Source organism: Peromyscus leucopus, chromosome X (genome assembly GCF_004664715.2).
Source record: "Peromyscus leucopus breed LL Stock chromosome X, UCI_PerLeu_2.1, whole genome shotgun sequence".
Taxonomy (NCBI): domain Eukaryota; kingdom Metazoa; phylum Chordata; class Mammalia; order Rodentia; family Cricetidae; genus Peromyscus; species Peromyscus leucopus.
This window is the reverse complement of record NC_051083.1, coordinates 17518545-17534845: the sequence shown is the minus strand read 5'-3', so window position 1 is coordinate 17534845 and position 16301 is coordinate 17518545. Positions and strand designations below refer to the sequence as shown.

The 16301-nt window shown below is 41.1% G+C and overlaps 2 protein-coding genes across 3 annotated transcripts in view; both read left to right on the top strand.

Moving 5' to 3' along the window:
* Positions 1 to 3303, top strand: part of Shroom4 (shroom family member 4) — a 101932-nt gene extending 98629 nt beyond the window's left edge. For both annotated transcript variants that reach the window (XM_028894037.2, XM_028894039.2), the window contains exon 8: positions 746 to 3303. In XM_028894037.2, coding sequence (XP_028749870.2) covers positions 746 to 1015 — 270 coding nt within the window. In that variant the 3' untranslated portion in view covers positions 1016 to 3303. The remainder of the gene's footprint in view (positions 1 to 745) is intronic.
* LOC114709999 (keratin-associated protein 16-1-like) lies at positions 3267 to 11821 on the top strand. The gene is made up of 2 exons (XM_028894025.1): positions 3267 to 3719; positions 11669 to 11821. The coding sequence occupies exons 1-2, from the start codon at positions 3267 to 3269 to the stop codon at positions 11819 to 11821; spliced, it is 606 nt and encodes a 201-aa protein (XP_028749858.1).
* The last annotated feature ends 4480 nt before the right edge of the window (positions 11822 to 16301 follow it).

The following is a 16301-nucleotide window of genomic DNA, read 5'->3' as shown; positions in this document are numbered from 1 at the left end:
AACCTGTTTCATGGGTTTTCTGTGATGGTTGAGATAATCCGAGTTAATTGCATAAAATAGTGTCTGAAACAGAGTAAATATGGAATCAGTGCTAGCTGCTAGTGCTGGTGATTGATAGTGATGGTAGTGATAGGGGTGGGAGTGGTAGCAGAAGCAGAAACAGCAGCAGGAACAGGAACAGCAGCAACAACAGCAGCCAATTTGCCTCTGATCCCCCTTAGAATTGCAAAGAGACCCTCAGTTTTGCACGTTATTTCATTATTCTGTAATCATATTTGAATTCAACTCCATTACCTTCCCCTGTACAAGTAGCTTTGATCCACCGTAAGAGGTCCATACACCTGCACACACAAATACACACCCCCAGGCATGACTTAGTCCCAAAGAGACACCATACAGAAGGCATCACCACAATGATATTTGTTCAGCAAATGGAAGGGACTTAGATCAGCTTTGTGAGAGGCTTCCTCAATGCCAAACCAAGTGGTGGTCCATGGTTTAAAGATAGCCTTAGAGATGGAGAGATGTGATTGCACACCTCCTATCCAAAAGTGCTGTCATGCTTGTCTTTCTGCAGCTACAGGCAAGGGAGGTTTGTGTGTGAACGAGTACTTTGGAGCAGGAAATCAAGGGCTGGTTAATTAGCAGAATGTATAGCTGCTCTGGAGCTGCTTCCTTGGTAGAAGACTGCTGTGCAGATGCCTGGGGACTGGGATAGCCTTTAATTGGTCCTCTGCTTCCCCAGGTGGTGCTGATGGAGAAGAAGAAGCAGCTGACAAACCAGTTGGCAGATGCCAAGGAGCTGAAGGAGCACGTGGACCACAGGGAGAAGCTGGTGTTCGGTCTGGTCTCTCGATACCTGCCTCAGGACCAGCTCCAAGATTACCAGCACTTTGTGAAGATGAAATCTGCTCTCATCATTGAACAGAGAGAGCTGGACGAGAAGATTAAACTTGGGGAAGAGCAGCTGAAATGCCTCAAAGAGAGCCTGCACTTGGGGCCCAACAATTTCTAATTCCACTGGTGCCACTGCACCCCTGCCTATCCCCAATGGAAAGTGCTTTCAATCTTCAGTAGCAGTTTGCTAGCTGACTATATAGAAATTACTTAGCAGATGGTTGCAGCCATCTACCTTGGCCAGCCATCGAGGAGAGCCTGGGAAGGCCTTAAGCTTCTGCCTCGCAGAGCTGAAGCAAGGTCTGGTTGTACTGCCATGTGCTCGTTCCCAGTGAGTGGGAACCCATAGAACCAATGAAGTGCCTTCATCTCTGTACTAGGACACCAAAGACATCACAAACTCAATGTTCCCCCTTGCCACACTACCCTCTTAATGTTCAGAGCGAAACTGCCTGTGCAGTTTCCCTCTTCCCTCAGGCTAGTGGCCTAGCTTAGCCATTGTCCAAGCAGATTTGCTTGACTTGAATGCATTCACCTAACACCAGCATCAGGCCCTCCCCCAAACTTCGCAGCAGGAGACAGAAGAAGAGATTGCATAGAAGGAGAGCAAATGTTGGGTATACCCCCGTACTCATCCTCCCCTCCAGTAAAACCCCAGCTTAAACAAAGTGGTTCCATGTCTACCCTCCCCGACAGCAAGCTGACAGTGTTTTACTATGGCCTTCCTGCCATAACATGATGGACCTACTACTTTAATTGTATCTGGCCTGGATATCACTAGGAGTCGAATGCCAGGGCTTCACTCTTTGAGCCTCTAATATCTCTATTGCAGCTGACTTCAGGATATAGCTTTATTATTGGGGGAGAGGATTCTTATTATATTTCAAATGATCTTTGATTTTATTTAATTTTATGTTTTTTTTTCTTTTTTAACTAATGAGGCAAGAAGAAATAAGTTAGGGAGGGGGGTGTTAGCCAGAAGGAAAACATTTTGTGTAGACAGCCTGAGTCCACTGTGGCTAAGTAAGCAAGTGCCGAGGCAGTGAATTCTTCCTACCATAGCTTCAAGGACCTAAGAAAGCTCTCCCCCTTGAACCCAGAGCCCCCCTGCCATAGCTTACCTATGTGCTTCCTTGAGGTCTAGATGGCCGTAACATTTCTGAGTACAGTTCACTGTTTTCTCACTGCGTTTTGAAACTAGAAATTTTAGGATGCAGGAATGAATGAAGGAGAATGTGGAAGGCACTCTTCTAACAACTGCTTTCTCAGTGGCTAGCCTCAAGGAAACAAAACTAGAAGAGTACTTTCAGCCAGGGCCAGGCTCCAGAGAAAATTATGATCCATCCAGGATCTAGACAGACAGTATCCCTCCTTATCTTCTTGGCCTATGTACTAAAGCATCCCCCTCAGGTGGATGCCTGAGATCTCGGATAGTTCCAAACCCTGTATATACTACAATTGTTAATCTCATCACTGAGGGGACTAATAAGTGACTAAAGAGAGGTAGCCTATATAGCATGGATACACTGGATAGATAGGTGATTCATAATCCATGTGGAATGGAGCAAAGTTTTATCACACTACTCAGAATGGCACATAATTTACAACTTATCAGTTGTTTATGATATTACATTTAGTATTTTCAAACCATGGTTGATCATGAGAACTGAAACTATGAAAAGTAAAACCACAGATTAATGTACAAAACACTAAAGCTGTTGCTTTTGCCAAGACTTTACATTTGTAGCCATCTTCTGTCCTGGAACAGCATTCAGGAGGGCAATAGCAAGAGGGGAATCACCACCAAACTGCCCTTTTATCTAGCTCAATCTTATGTTCCTTACTAACTGGGTGCAGTCCTTGATGTTGTCCCCCATCAATACAGCAGAAGTCCAAGACAACCAAGCCCTGGCATCACCACATGTTACTGCTGAGTTCCTCAGGGTCCTTGGAGGTTCATTGTAACTACAGTGTTTCCTCATCCAACCAAAGAATTTGCCAAGGAACTGCACTGCTGCTCCAGATACTGGTCACTGTCTTCCATTTTCGCCACATTGTGTCTGACAGTTTTTGGAGACTCTTGGCCAGCAGGGTATTCTAAAGGGGTGGCAACCTTGTCTGTGGCTCTCTGGGTATGCTTTAATAGTACTGCTGCCTCCACAAGAACCACTTTTACCATATCAGTACTGCCTTTCTCCCCTCAAGTAGAAGATTACAAATTATTTTAAACATAACCCCGAAGTCTATACTGAGCAGCAAAGCTCTGTAGCCCCTATTATATGCTGTGTTGTGCAGTGCTGTGCTGTGTTGTGCGATGATGTGCAGTGCTGTGAAGAGCTATGCTGTGCTATGAAGTGTTGTGCAGTGCTATGGTGTGCAGTGCTGTGCAGTGCCATGGTGTGCAGTGCTGTGCAGTGCCGTGCTGTGCAGTGCTGTGCAGTGCCATGGTGTGCAGTGCTGTGCAGTGCCATGGTGTGCAGTGCTGTGCAGTGCAGTGCTGTGCAGTGCCATGGTGTGCAGTGCCATGGTGTGCAGTGCCATGGTGTGCAGTGCTGTGCAGTGCCATGGTGTGCAGTGTTGTGCAGTGCCATGGTGTGCAGTGCTGTGCAGTGCCATGGTGTGCAGTGCTGTGCAGTGCCATGGTGTGCAGTGCTGTGCAGTGCCATGGTGTGCAATGCAATGGTGTGCTGTGCAGTGCGATGGTGTGCAGTGCTGTGAGGTGCTGTGCTGTGCAGTGCTATGGTGTGCTGTGTTATGCTGTTATGTTCTGTGCTATTCTGTTCAGGATGGCTGAGAGTTTACCCAAAGGAAAATTGGGAAAGGTGAGGAAATACTTGTAGTAAAGGCCACACTTGCCTTACCTTCTTTTAATAATGGGCCCTAGGACAATCAATAAAGAAGTTCAAATGTCTTGTATTAGGATAATGAGAGTTATATGTTCTGTCATTCAGAGATGTGTGAGAGTTATGTATTTTATCCTTTGAAGATGTTTTTGGCAAGGAGCAGTCATTGTGCTGGATATGATGGCCATAGGCTGGATATTTGTAGCCTTTGTTATGTTTATTATACCTGAAGTATATGATTACCAAAAATGCTATTAACTGTGGTTTGTGTTTGTTTGTTTGTTGTTTAGCATCATTGGAGGAGGAACCCAAGGCCTTATGTTTATGTATACTGGGCAAGTGCTGTATCACTGGGCTACAGCCATAGCCTAAATTCTCATTTTGTCACTCATCCCACCTCAAAATAGTTGGTAGAGTTGGATTCAGAACTCAGTTGGCTGGGTTTCAAAAGGATTTGAAAGATAACCTCAAAAATATACCAAGTAGCAAAGATCAATAGACTGAACCCACACTGGCATGCCCTACTCCTGCTGTGGCATTTCCATAGTGAGGAACATCACTGCAAAGTGCCAGTACTATTTGGCATGGGATAGCTCTCTCTGGTCTTGGTTTCTGGGATCAGCCATCTTCCAAGGTCCAGGAAAAGATAGCAGCGTGAAAGTGGGTCAAAAGATTGGCACCCCCCACCCAAAGGTCTTCCACTCTTTCCCTTCAAATACTTACAGAAGCCTCACTAGAAAGCAGGGTGGATTGAAGGGAGTCAATGCAGGATTACTATCATACAACTATTTCCTCCATCCCCAGGGCTCTAGATAATTGACTCTCCTCAAGTCCCATGATTGAAGACTCAGCCAAGATGTAGAAGTAAATACCCAAGTAGAATCTAAGAGAATGAGATAGATATACTGGAATTAAAGCCCTAAAAAGGGAGACATTGGATGCACAGGAAAAGAGAATAAAAACATAAAAATTCTCTTTCAAGATTGGGTTCATATTTCTGTTGCCACTTAACCTCATGTGCCAAAAAAGCTGCCTAAAGAGTACCAGGACTGCATCCTCAACTCCAGCCTCCCTGAAGGTGCTGCTTTTCAAGTAGCAAACCTCAGATGGAAGAACTTGGGTAGACTGCCAGCTATTTCTACCCATGTGGAACTTGGCAGCTCCCTCTCTTTGCCAGAGGAGCTGTGTATACCAATATTCATTCTGTGGCAGAATATTGTATTATTTGAAGATTAACTCCTTAGAAGGGGGTGAGGCATGGGGCAGTGTATATAGATAAAGAATCAGTGTTTGCTGTACAATTTCGGGGAGTTGTCTATCCCATGTACTGCTATTATTTTTCTGAATCTTACTGTTTCTGCATTTGTGTCCTCCACCACTCCCCTCTTGGCTGACATTGATATGCCTGCCATATTGTCACCAAGGGTCGTTCTTCAATAAAAGGTGCTAAGGACAACAGGAATTGTCTCTTATGTTTTGCTTATAAATATATAAATCCTCTAGTATTCTGATGAAAAATAGTAGAAAGGAATGTGGTTACTTATCTATAGTCTTCCCTATACAGCTATATGGCCAGAGCTTTATCCATATTTTTTAACTTACAGCCTGACACCCTAGGGATGGTAGTAATACTGCAGAATTCATTATCACCAGTAAAACAACAGGGTCTGCCATAGCCTTCTTAGGGGAATAGCTTTAGACATCTATTCATACTACTACTACTGAAGGATAAAAACAATCACCAATCTTACCCAGCTGTGAATTCTGCCACCTACAGTAACAACTGGCCTGACAAAACAATCCACCTGGTGAAATAGTGGCACAAATATCATACCCTGCCCTCTGCTACCCTGCCCTCCAATCTTATCGATAAAATGGGAAAATGATCTACTGGAGGTATTATAATTTGGAATGAATTTTAATTTGAAAATAATAAATAAAAGCTCCTAAGTCTATACTGAGGCATTGTTAGAAAGGCAGAATTCCAGGTCCCATCCCAAATCCTGTGACAACAGCCTGACTTGTAATTAAATTCCTGGGAGATTCATGTGTTTAATATTAAATTTTGGAAGCAGAAGCACTAATATGTCACCAACATACCCAGGAAGAGTAACTATTTTATAGTTTTGATTCTATGCTTATCCTACATATATATTTGCTTTTCTCATATTGCTCACAGCTGTCCAAATAGGGTTTCCAGATGCATGGTTTATCTTTTAGCTCATTTTGAGCTGCTATAACAATATACCCGAGACTGGGTAATCTATAGTAAGTTAAAATGCACTAGCTTATAGTTCTAGAAGCTTAAAAGTCCAAGGTAAAGGGTCCAGCACCTGGTGAGAGCCTTTTGTCTGTACCTTATGACAGAAGGGGAGGGTGCGAGAAAACGAGATCCAACTCGGAGCTTAAGACCTTTTAGAATCAGTAGCAACACAACCTTGAGGGTGGAGGCCTTATGGTCTAACTGCCTCCCATTCTGCTCATATCACTGTTGCAGTAAGGATTAAGTTTTCAAAACATTCCTTTTGGAAACACAAACTATAGCAATATACAGAATCAAAGGAGCAATCTGAAAAGGAAATTAAAATTAAAATTGAATTGAATAATTCCTGACTTGCTATTACAAAGATATGATAAATGTTTGAGGTGATGGCTTTACCAGTTACCTCGTCTGATTTATACACTGTTAATATATAGAAATGTCATACTGTATTCCCAGAAATATGTACAACTATTGTGAGTAGATTCTAAATAGAAAATAAATGGGTTAAAGGGGGAAATAATTTGGTTAACTGTAGCGTAGAAAAGAATAAAATACTTAAAAATATGTTCACAAAAATGTGAGACTTTTCCATTAAAAACAATAAAATATTGATAAAAGAAATTGGGAAAGCTCTAAACAGGAAAATACCCATATTCATGCTTCATAAGACATACTAATGTAGTAATATTTTATTTGTGCTCTAACAAATAAAACTTGCCTGGGGATCAAAGGAAAAAGCCAGACACTATATTAAGCATAGAGATCAGGCAGTGGTAGCACACACCTTTAATCCTATCATTCAGGAAGCAGAGATTCATCCAGATCTCTGTGAGTTCAAGGCCACACTGGGAACAGAGCCAGGCATGGTGGCACATGCCTTTAATCCCAGCACTAGTTAACCATAGAGGTCTGTACAGACAGACAGGAAGTGATGGAAATGGGTGGAAAGAGGGAGTGATGTAGCTGGGAGGAGAGAGGAAGTAAGATGGCAGGGACAGAAATGTATATAAGGTTTGATTATACAGGAAGTAGCTCTCTTGGGCTGAGGATTTCCTAGTGGTGAGACATTGTGGCTGGCTTGCTTTATTCCTCTGATCTTTCAGTTTTCACCCCAATATCTGGCTTTGTGTTTTTTTATTAATAAGTCCGCTTAACAATTTGTGTTGCATACTATCACTAAGATGATTATATACCTCAAACTGATTTACAAATTCAACATAATTCTTATGAAAATTCATACTGATTTATTTGCCTAAATTACAGTATCATCTTAAAATTCATACAGAATTGCACAGCTCAGAAAAGCCAAAACTAGCTTTAAAGGAAACAAAGTATAGGACTTAGAATTTCAAATTTCAAAATTTATTGCAAATCAACAGTAAAGAAGATAATTATTTAGAAGAAGTACAGGAACATACATTCAAATAAATGGAAATAAAGAGAATTAAAACCTTCAAAATTATGGTAATTTTCAACAAGGGCACTGAGTCAGAAAAGGAGGGAAAAAGGATGTGGCTCTGTAGGTAATGTGCTTACAAGCATGAGGACCTGAGTTCAGATCCCACCATAAGTGTAAAACCAGGGTGATATGAGACATGTCTGTATCCCCAGTGCTGAAAGTTGAAGACATGCAGATCTCTGGAGGTCACTGGCCAGCCTGCCTCTAGCCAAAACAGTGAGCTTCAGGTCTACTGAACAGACTTTGTCTCAAAAAGGTAGGTGCAGAGCAATAAAGGAAATATCATCATGAGTTGACCTCTGGCCTCCACAGGTTCCCACACACGTGCACATATGCTTTCATAAACCACGTACATAAAATTTATACAGAACTATTTTTCTAGAAATGGTGTTGATATAGCTGGGTGTCTACATAGAAAACATGACCTTGGACAAAAGACATTGCTCCAAAGAATATGGATGTCTTAATCTGCTTGAATTTCTGTAACTTAATACCATTACACAGAATACATTGAGTTTCTTCTATTCTGGAGCACAGGAAGTCCATAGCCAGCACTAAATGGACTTAGTGGGTTATCAAGAAACAGAGGAGTAGAACAGGGAGGAGGAATGAAGTTAGGAAGGGAGATGCAGATACAAGGAGAGTTGGAAGGGGAATGGGAAATATGATCATGTACTAATAAATGCTACAACAGGGATGAACCTTCAACATTTTTTATACTAATGAAAAGAAACCAAAAGCAAAGGACCACATTCTATGATTCAATTTATTCAAAATACTCAAATAGGTAAATCTATATAAGCAAAGGATGTATTAGTGGTTTCATGGCCTAAAAGACCAAGGGGGATGAGGAATGATTGATAAGGAGCATGTCATTGCTTTGGAGGACAATAGAAATATCTTAAAATTAGAATATCATCATGGCTGTATGACTCTTCCAATGTACTAGCAAGCTATTGAATTATAAGTTTTAACTTTTGTTAATCACATGGTCCATGGATCATTTCTATAATTTTTATAGAAAATATTCTTTTTTTCACCAGTCTCACTCCCATTAACAAACTCTAATTAGCATGGTGCCAAGCATAGAGTTCATTCCTGGACAGATCATAGGACTTCTGCAGACCATGATTTCCTTCCTTCACCCTGCTCTGCACACCAGATAAAGATTTCCCTGGACTTGCAGTTAAAATATTTCCAGGCTCAGGGGTTTCTCATAGAAAGAAGTTCTAATAAGCAATCCTGCCATTATCAATATTCCCCATCCTGGAGTAAAGTATAGGCTACTTGTAAGATGAGTGCATATAAGCTGAAGAAAATGCCCCATTCTGAATAGAAGGGAAATGACTACCTAATTTGCATGCTGTCTTCTTGGACTCCAATTTGAGGAAAGTTGTGTGAAAGCCTATTCTCTTCAAGCCCATCGTCTGATGTGGAGTCCCTTATCCCATGTTAGATATTTTCACACATCTTTTATCTATCCAAATATTCATTTAAAAAAATCTTCAATCTTTAAAATTGCCCTATGATTTTTGAAAATTTTAATTTTGAAATAGAAGTTTAGAGTTGTATCAGCATGTTTTGTTATTTGTAAATTACATGAAGGGAACTGTGTGGTATGATTTATTCATCCATTTAAAAGTGGGAAAGCTAGACGTCTCCATTCTTGTGAAGCTTCTGTTCTAATGAAACCGATCAATCAATCAATCAATTATTGCATAGTACTTTATATATACACACACAAGACAAGTTTGTGTTGCTGCTGGCATGAGACTGTGAGACTAGAAATCCCAGTGTGACTCTGTTTCTGTGCTTTCAGAATCTTTAAGCTTTCTTAGGTCTATATGGCTTAGTGCCCCACATTGGGCACCATTTGTAGTCAGAAGGTTTCTCTGGTCCCACCTGGCCTGCAGTCCCACAGCTGCTTATAAAATAATTACTCAGAGGCTTATATTAATTACTAATTGCATGGCATATGGCAGGCTTCTCACTTGCTAGCTCCTATAACTTAAAATAATCGATTTCTATAAGTTGCCACGTGGCTTTGTGACTTACCGGTACTTTCACATCTTGCTTCTCCTTGTGATGGCTGGTGTCTCTTCGCTGCCTGTCCTCTTTTTCCTGTCTCTGTCCTGGATTTCCCACATGCCTCTAAGCTGCCTTGCCTTAGGCCAAAGCAGTCCATTTATTAACCAATGGGAACAACACATATTCACTCACAGAAAGACATCCCCCAGCACTTCCCCTTTTCTATCTAATCAAAAAGGAATGTTTTAGTTTTAATATAGTAAAATTATATATAACAAATAGTTATCACTAGAATAGACAATCATTTTTACCTTGTTTTGGTGACATAAAGCCAATTATTTATTTTCACAGCTGTAAACAATTCACTAAGTTCATGGATCTCTGTTATTAAATTAAGTAGAATATTTTACATTAATTGTCAGCAGAGAATAATGGTACATGAACATGAGAATATAAATATCTCTTCAAAATACTGATTTAATTTCCTTAGGTTATCTAGTTATTAAATCATTGGATCACATCATGTTCATACTTTTAATTTTCAGAGAACTTTCTTACTGTTTTCTAATTTACTGTTGATCTCATGCACCTTCTCAGTACGAATGTGTAAGGATTCTCTTTTCTGTACACACTGAGAAACATTTTTTCTTATCTTTCTTAAAAACATAATTTCTTTATTGACTCTGGGAATTTCACATCATGCACCCCAATTCTGCTCACCTCCTAGTCCCTCCGTATCCTTCCCTCTCCCTGAAGTGCCCCCAACGAAGATTAAAAACTAACAATAAACACAAAGAGAAAAAAGAATAAAAACAACAACAATAAAAAAAACCTTCTTCACGTCTCCATCTTTCCTGCCTCTCCAATACCTCTTCGTTGGTCCTGGTGGCATTGTGAGCACAGTGCATCACACCTATCAGCTTTACTTGCAAATGTTCGTTGCAATGAGTCACTCACTGGTCTTGTTCAAGGCCTCTGGTTTCTGGTACACCATCATCACTCACCTATAGCAGGAATCTTAAAGGTTCTTATTGATAAAATCAGACCTGGGCCAGGTATTGGGGTGAACTGGAAGATCAGAGAACCAAAACAAGCCACAGCTAACCTCACCTGGCCAACTTCTCAGCTGGAAGCCTCTGTGTCCTCATATCCGAATGGCTCTCAGCTGAACTGTGCTGCTCAAAACCTAAAAGCTTGAATGCTTAACCAACCAAATGCTTAACCAGGCCAAATGCTTCTAGTTTCTGGTCCTCACACCTTATATACCTTTCTTTTCTCCTTTCTACCACCACTCCTTGGGATCAAAGGCTCACTTTCTGGGATTAAAGGCATGATGAGTCACCATGCCTGGCTGTATCCTTGAACACATGGATTTCTGCCTCTGGAATGCTAGGATTAAAGGCGTGTGCTACCACTGCCTATCCTCTATGTTTAATACTGTGGCTGTTCTGTCTCTGACCCCAGATAAGTTTATTAGGGTGCACAATATTTTGGGGAACACAATACCACCACACTCACCGGAACTCATTTCAGGCCTCCTGCAGCCTCCCGAGTCATGGATATCTTGAAGCCATCATTCCACAGGACCAGTCCCTGCACGAGCTCCAGCAGGTCCTAGATGGGGTAGATGTTATGATGGGCCAACCCCAGGCCCGGCTGTGGGCCTGGGTGGTAGTTGAGCTGGTCAGTCCAGGCCACTGGGACCACTCACCTCAGGTGGGCGGAGCCAGCTCCCCAATGCCCATGCTATCAGCATAGTTCTTCCTCGCCCATGGTGAGCAGTAGGCCATTTCTCCTGAGGTGGGGGCAGCTCTCCCATAAGGGTCAGGGCCAGCTCTCTTGCTACAGTGTCCAGTGAGGAGCAGGGCCAGCTTTCCCAGCGTCAGCAAAAGTCAGAGTCATTTCAGCATGGCCCTCTGATTCCATCAGACATGGCTCCCATGGCCCCCTGAGGTGACTTGGGCCACAGACATCAACACAGACCCCAGCTGCAACAGGACCATGAACTCAGACATGGTCCTCAGCAGCAGCTTTGGCCTGGATTACATCCTGACTCTGGGTGGAAGCACAGGCCACTGAGATCAGGGTGGCTCTGGTTGCATGGCTCCTGGACACCAACAAGGCCACAGGTTGCAACCATAACCATGGACTTCCCTGTAATTTTTTGTGGCAACACAGACCACAGGCATGGTCCTCAGCAGCAGCCAGATTTGCATGACACCATTGCCTCATGTGGCAGTGCAGGCCATTCAGATCAGCACAGCCCCAGCATCAGCGTGGTCCTCAGACACTAATTTGGCCCCGGATCTTGGGCATTCATGTGGCCTTTGATGGTAACAAGAACCTTGGGCATCAACATTGACCCTGGCTGCAGTAGAGTCATGGACCCAGACATAACCCTCAGCTGCAGCTGTGGCCCAGATGTCACCACGGCTTTGGGTAGCAGCCAGGCCACTCAGATCTTCATGGGCTGGCTGCAGCATGTCCCTTGGCCAACAACATGGACTCAGATGGCTGACCTGACCCCGGCATCCACATGGCCCTCAGTGGAAACATGGGCCACGGACTTCAACACAGACTCTGGCTGCAGTGGGACCATGTTTTCTTGTCTTTTTGACAACAACTCTTTATGACAATATGAATGAACCTGAAGGGTATCATCTTAAGCGAAACATGAGATGAAAAATGCTGCATGATCTCATGTATATGCAGACTCTAAACCTGCTTAACATAGAACCTGAGTAGAATGGTGGTTATTAGGGACAGGGACATGAGGAGGATACTAAGGGTGAAAGCTATGGTAATGAGGGTAGGATGCGAGTCTAGATGTCTAATATACAGCAGGAGGACTATGATTAGCAACACTACATTGCATACTGGAAAGCTGCTAAGAACATAAGTTTTAGGATGCTTTTTCCATGAAATAAAAAAGATAACTTGGAAAAAATGGGCATTTTACTAGTGTGGCCATCATTAACCTCTTCACTATATAAACATATATCAAAATATCATGTTGTTCTTAAGTATATACAAGGTTTTGTAGAGATATTCACCTTTTCACCAAATACAAATCATTATGAGAATTTTAAATGCCTATCGAAGGGATGACACATTATTACTGAAGAACATAATTTGAGCAAGGTTGAGTTCCACTACTTTAAAAAGAAACCTAACTTACATCACATGGGAACGTTGCCTTTCTGTGGGTTGTTCAGTCATGGGCAAAGGCTAACTGCAAGGCTGTGATCAAAACCCCCTCCTTTCAGGTAGTGTAAGATGCCATGCTCCATCTGTCACTTTCAGGTCTCAGTTTCAGAATTGTGGCCCTCCATCTTGGAGCAGCTCACCGTCCTTAACTGAGTACAGACGCAACGTGTCTTTGAATGCTCATTTCCCCCCAAGCTATTCATTTCCTATCTTAAAAGGATAATTAATGGAATTCACCTCCTTCAGCACTAAGTTGATTGTATTTTTGCTGAGGAAATAATTTGGGAAAAGGCCATGAATGAAGAATCTTCCTGACTTTAAAATGCCTTGGGTTAAATGTGAATAAATCAAAGTGCTTAAAAACTATACAGTCTCTGCCCTGATATCTTTCATTTATCAGTTTGGTAAATGTGAAAGAGCAGACTAAACTCGTTAGTACATAGAACAAATGACTTCTAATTGAGAAAAATCCTTATTTGAGCTAAGCTTAAAAGGATATTGTTACAAAGACTTATAAATGACTATATATTTAAAGACTTTTTGCAAATATAGAAACATTACTTATCTTCTAGAAAAGTAGGTAAGAGTAAAAAGAGGGAGAGAAAACTAATGAGATTGTGAATAAATCAGATAATGCTTTCTATTTTGGACAGAATTTGGTCATGCTCCCACATGCTGGTAGCTATTTTCTTTATCAAATAAGCTTGTCATAAGAATCAAACAATTAATAAAATCTTTTATGAACAATTCTATATTTCGCGAAGTGTAACCTGGTATGGAAGCAATCTCAGAGTCTTCTGGAACTTGCTGGAATGATACTCAGAACACATATCTGCCACTGCTTCTGCCACACTATGCAACTCATGTTCCTCTCGGTTCAGTGAAAGGGGTAGAGTGTGGATGTTAAATGGGTAACCCCTGCCTTCATCCAGACTCTGAGAATAAGAATAAGTGCTGTGCACAGCACTATGCTCCCATCTGGTACTCAAACAGCCCACCAACCCAACCTCTTCCAGTTGCTCTTGCTGCTCATAGAACGAAGTTCTAAGTCCTTATATGATTTGTCTTCTTTGGATGTCTCTGGCTCAGACTCTTGACAGCTTCCACACTCATCCTAAGCTCAAGCTCACTCTGCAAATGAATCCTACAGCCTCGTTGCTCCGTGCTTTCTCTATCTGAAAAGTTCTCCTTCACTTAGGTTTCCCCCACTTAGCTAAATCCACTTTATACTACAGTATCAACTCATATTTTAACTCATTCACAAGTAGTCCTTCATAATGCTAATAACACTGTATGCAATTCTGATGTGCTGTTTATACTTCCTGTCTCTCCCTTTAGACTGTAGGCTTTTAGAGAGCAGAAACTAATTTGTACCACTAGTACTTAGGACAGTGGTCCTAGCTCCTCTGAAAGGCCCATAATAAATATTTCAGAACTACAGGCTTCCTGAAGCCTTTCTTGTGGGTTTTAAATTTTTGGAGGCAATTTCACATGGCTTTATCCTTGTCAAAAAAATTATCAAATGTTACAGTTTCTTTCCTTTGATTCCAAGTCTCTCTTTCTTTCTCTCTCTCTCCCTCCCTCCCTTCCTCCTTCTCTCTCAATCTCTCCCTCTTTCTCTAGTTCATCCATACATCTGTACCCAGGGTATGGCTTATCTTCCATAGCAAAATAACTTCCAAATGTATATCTGCAATTTCTGGCTATTATGAATAGAGCAGCAATGAACATGGATGAGCAAGTGTCTATGTCGTAACATGTAGACTCTGAGTATATATGCCCAAGAGAGGTATAGCTGGATCTTGTGATAGATCAATTTGCAGATTCCTAAGAACCTCCATAGTGATTTCCATAGTGGCCGTACAACTTTGCACTCCCACCAGCAATAGATAAGTGGTACCATTTTTCCTGCATCCTCAAGAGCATGTGCTGTCATTTGTTTTATTGATTCTAGCCATTCTGACTGGGGTAAGATGAAATCTCAAAGTAGTTTTCATTTACAATTCCTCAATGGCTATGGATGTTGAACATTTTTAAAATGTTCCTCAGACATTTGTGTTCCATCTTCTGAGAACTCAGTTTAATTATATCCTGTTTTTAATTGGGATATTTGTTTTCTTGATGTCTAGTTTTTTAGTTCTTTGCGTATTCTAGATTCTGTCATACATGTAATTAGCAAAGATGTTTTCTCATTCTGTAGTCTGCCACTTTGTTTTAATGATGGTGTCCAATGCCTCAGAGAATATTTTTAGCTTCATAAGGTCCCATTTATTGATTGTTGATCTTAGTGCCTATTCGATTGGTATTCAGTTCACAAAGTCCTTTCTTTTGACAATAAGTTCAAGGCACTCTTCTGTTAGGTTTGAGATAGCTGGTCTTATATTGAGGGCCTCGATCCATTTGGAGTTCAGGGTGATAGATATGGATCTATTTTCATTCTTCTACAGGCAGCCATCTAGTTTGACCAGCACCATTTGGTGTAGATGCTGTCTTCTTTTCAGTGTTTCCTTTTAGGTTCTTTGTAAAAAATCAGGTGTCCATAGGATTGTGGAGCTATGTTCAGATCTTCAAGTCTATCCCATTGATCCACATGTGTGTTTGTATGCCAATACCATGCTGTTTTTATTACTATACATCTGTAATACATCTTGAAATTGAGGGTGGTGATACCTCTAGCAGCTCTTTTATTATTCAGGATTGTTTTAGCTATTCTGGATTTTTTGTGTTTCCATATGAAGTTTTAAGAATATTTTTCACTCTCTGTGAAGAACTATGTTGGAATTTTGATGGGACTTTCATTAAATCTATAGATTTCTTTTGGTAGGATGGCCATTTTCATAATATTAATCCTACCAACCCACAAGCACAGGAAACCTTTCTATCTTCTGATGTCTTCTTCAATTTCTTCCTTCAATGTCTTAAAGTGTTGATTATATAAGTATTTCATTTGCTTGGTTAGAATTAGTCCAAAGTACTATTATTTTTATTTTTTCCTTTTAACTTTTTCTTTCTTTCTTTCTTTCTTTCTTTCTTTCTTTCTTTCTTTCTTTCTTTCTTTCTTTCTTTCTTTCTTTCTTTCTTTTTCTTTTTCTTTTTTTTTTGTTTTTTCGAGGCAGGGTTTGTCTGTAGCTTTGGAGCCTGTCCTGGACTAGGTCTGTAGCCCAGGCTGGCCTCGAACTCACAGAGATCTGCCTGCCTCTGCCTCCTGAGTGCTGGGATTACAGACGTGCGCCACTACCGCCCGGCCTTCAACTTTTTAAATTATAATTTAATTACAGTAGCTCTCCCTTCTCTTTCTTCCCCCCAAGATCCCGCCATATACCCTTCCCTGCTCTCCTTGAAATTCAGTCTCTTTTTTAATAACTGTTATTGCATGTATATATGTATATATTTGCACATATATGTCTAATTATAACCTGTTCAGTATATATATGTACACACACACACACACACACACACACATATATATATATACACCATTTCCCCAATTTATTTCTCAGTCTGTATATAAGAAGGCTACTAATTTTTGTGTACAAATTTTATATCTTCTTACTTTGCTGAAAGTGTTTAGCAGATGCAGAATTTTCCTGGTTTAGTGGGAGAG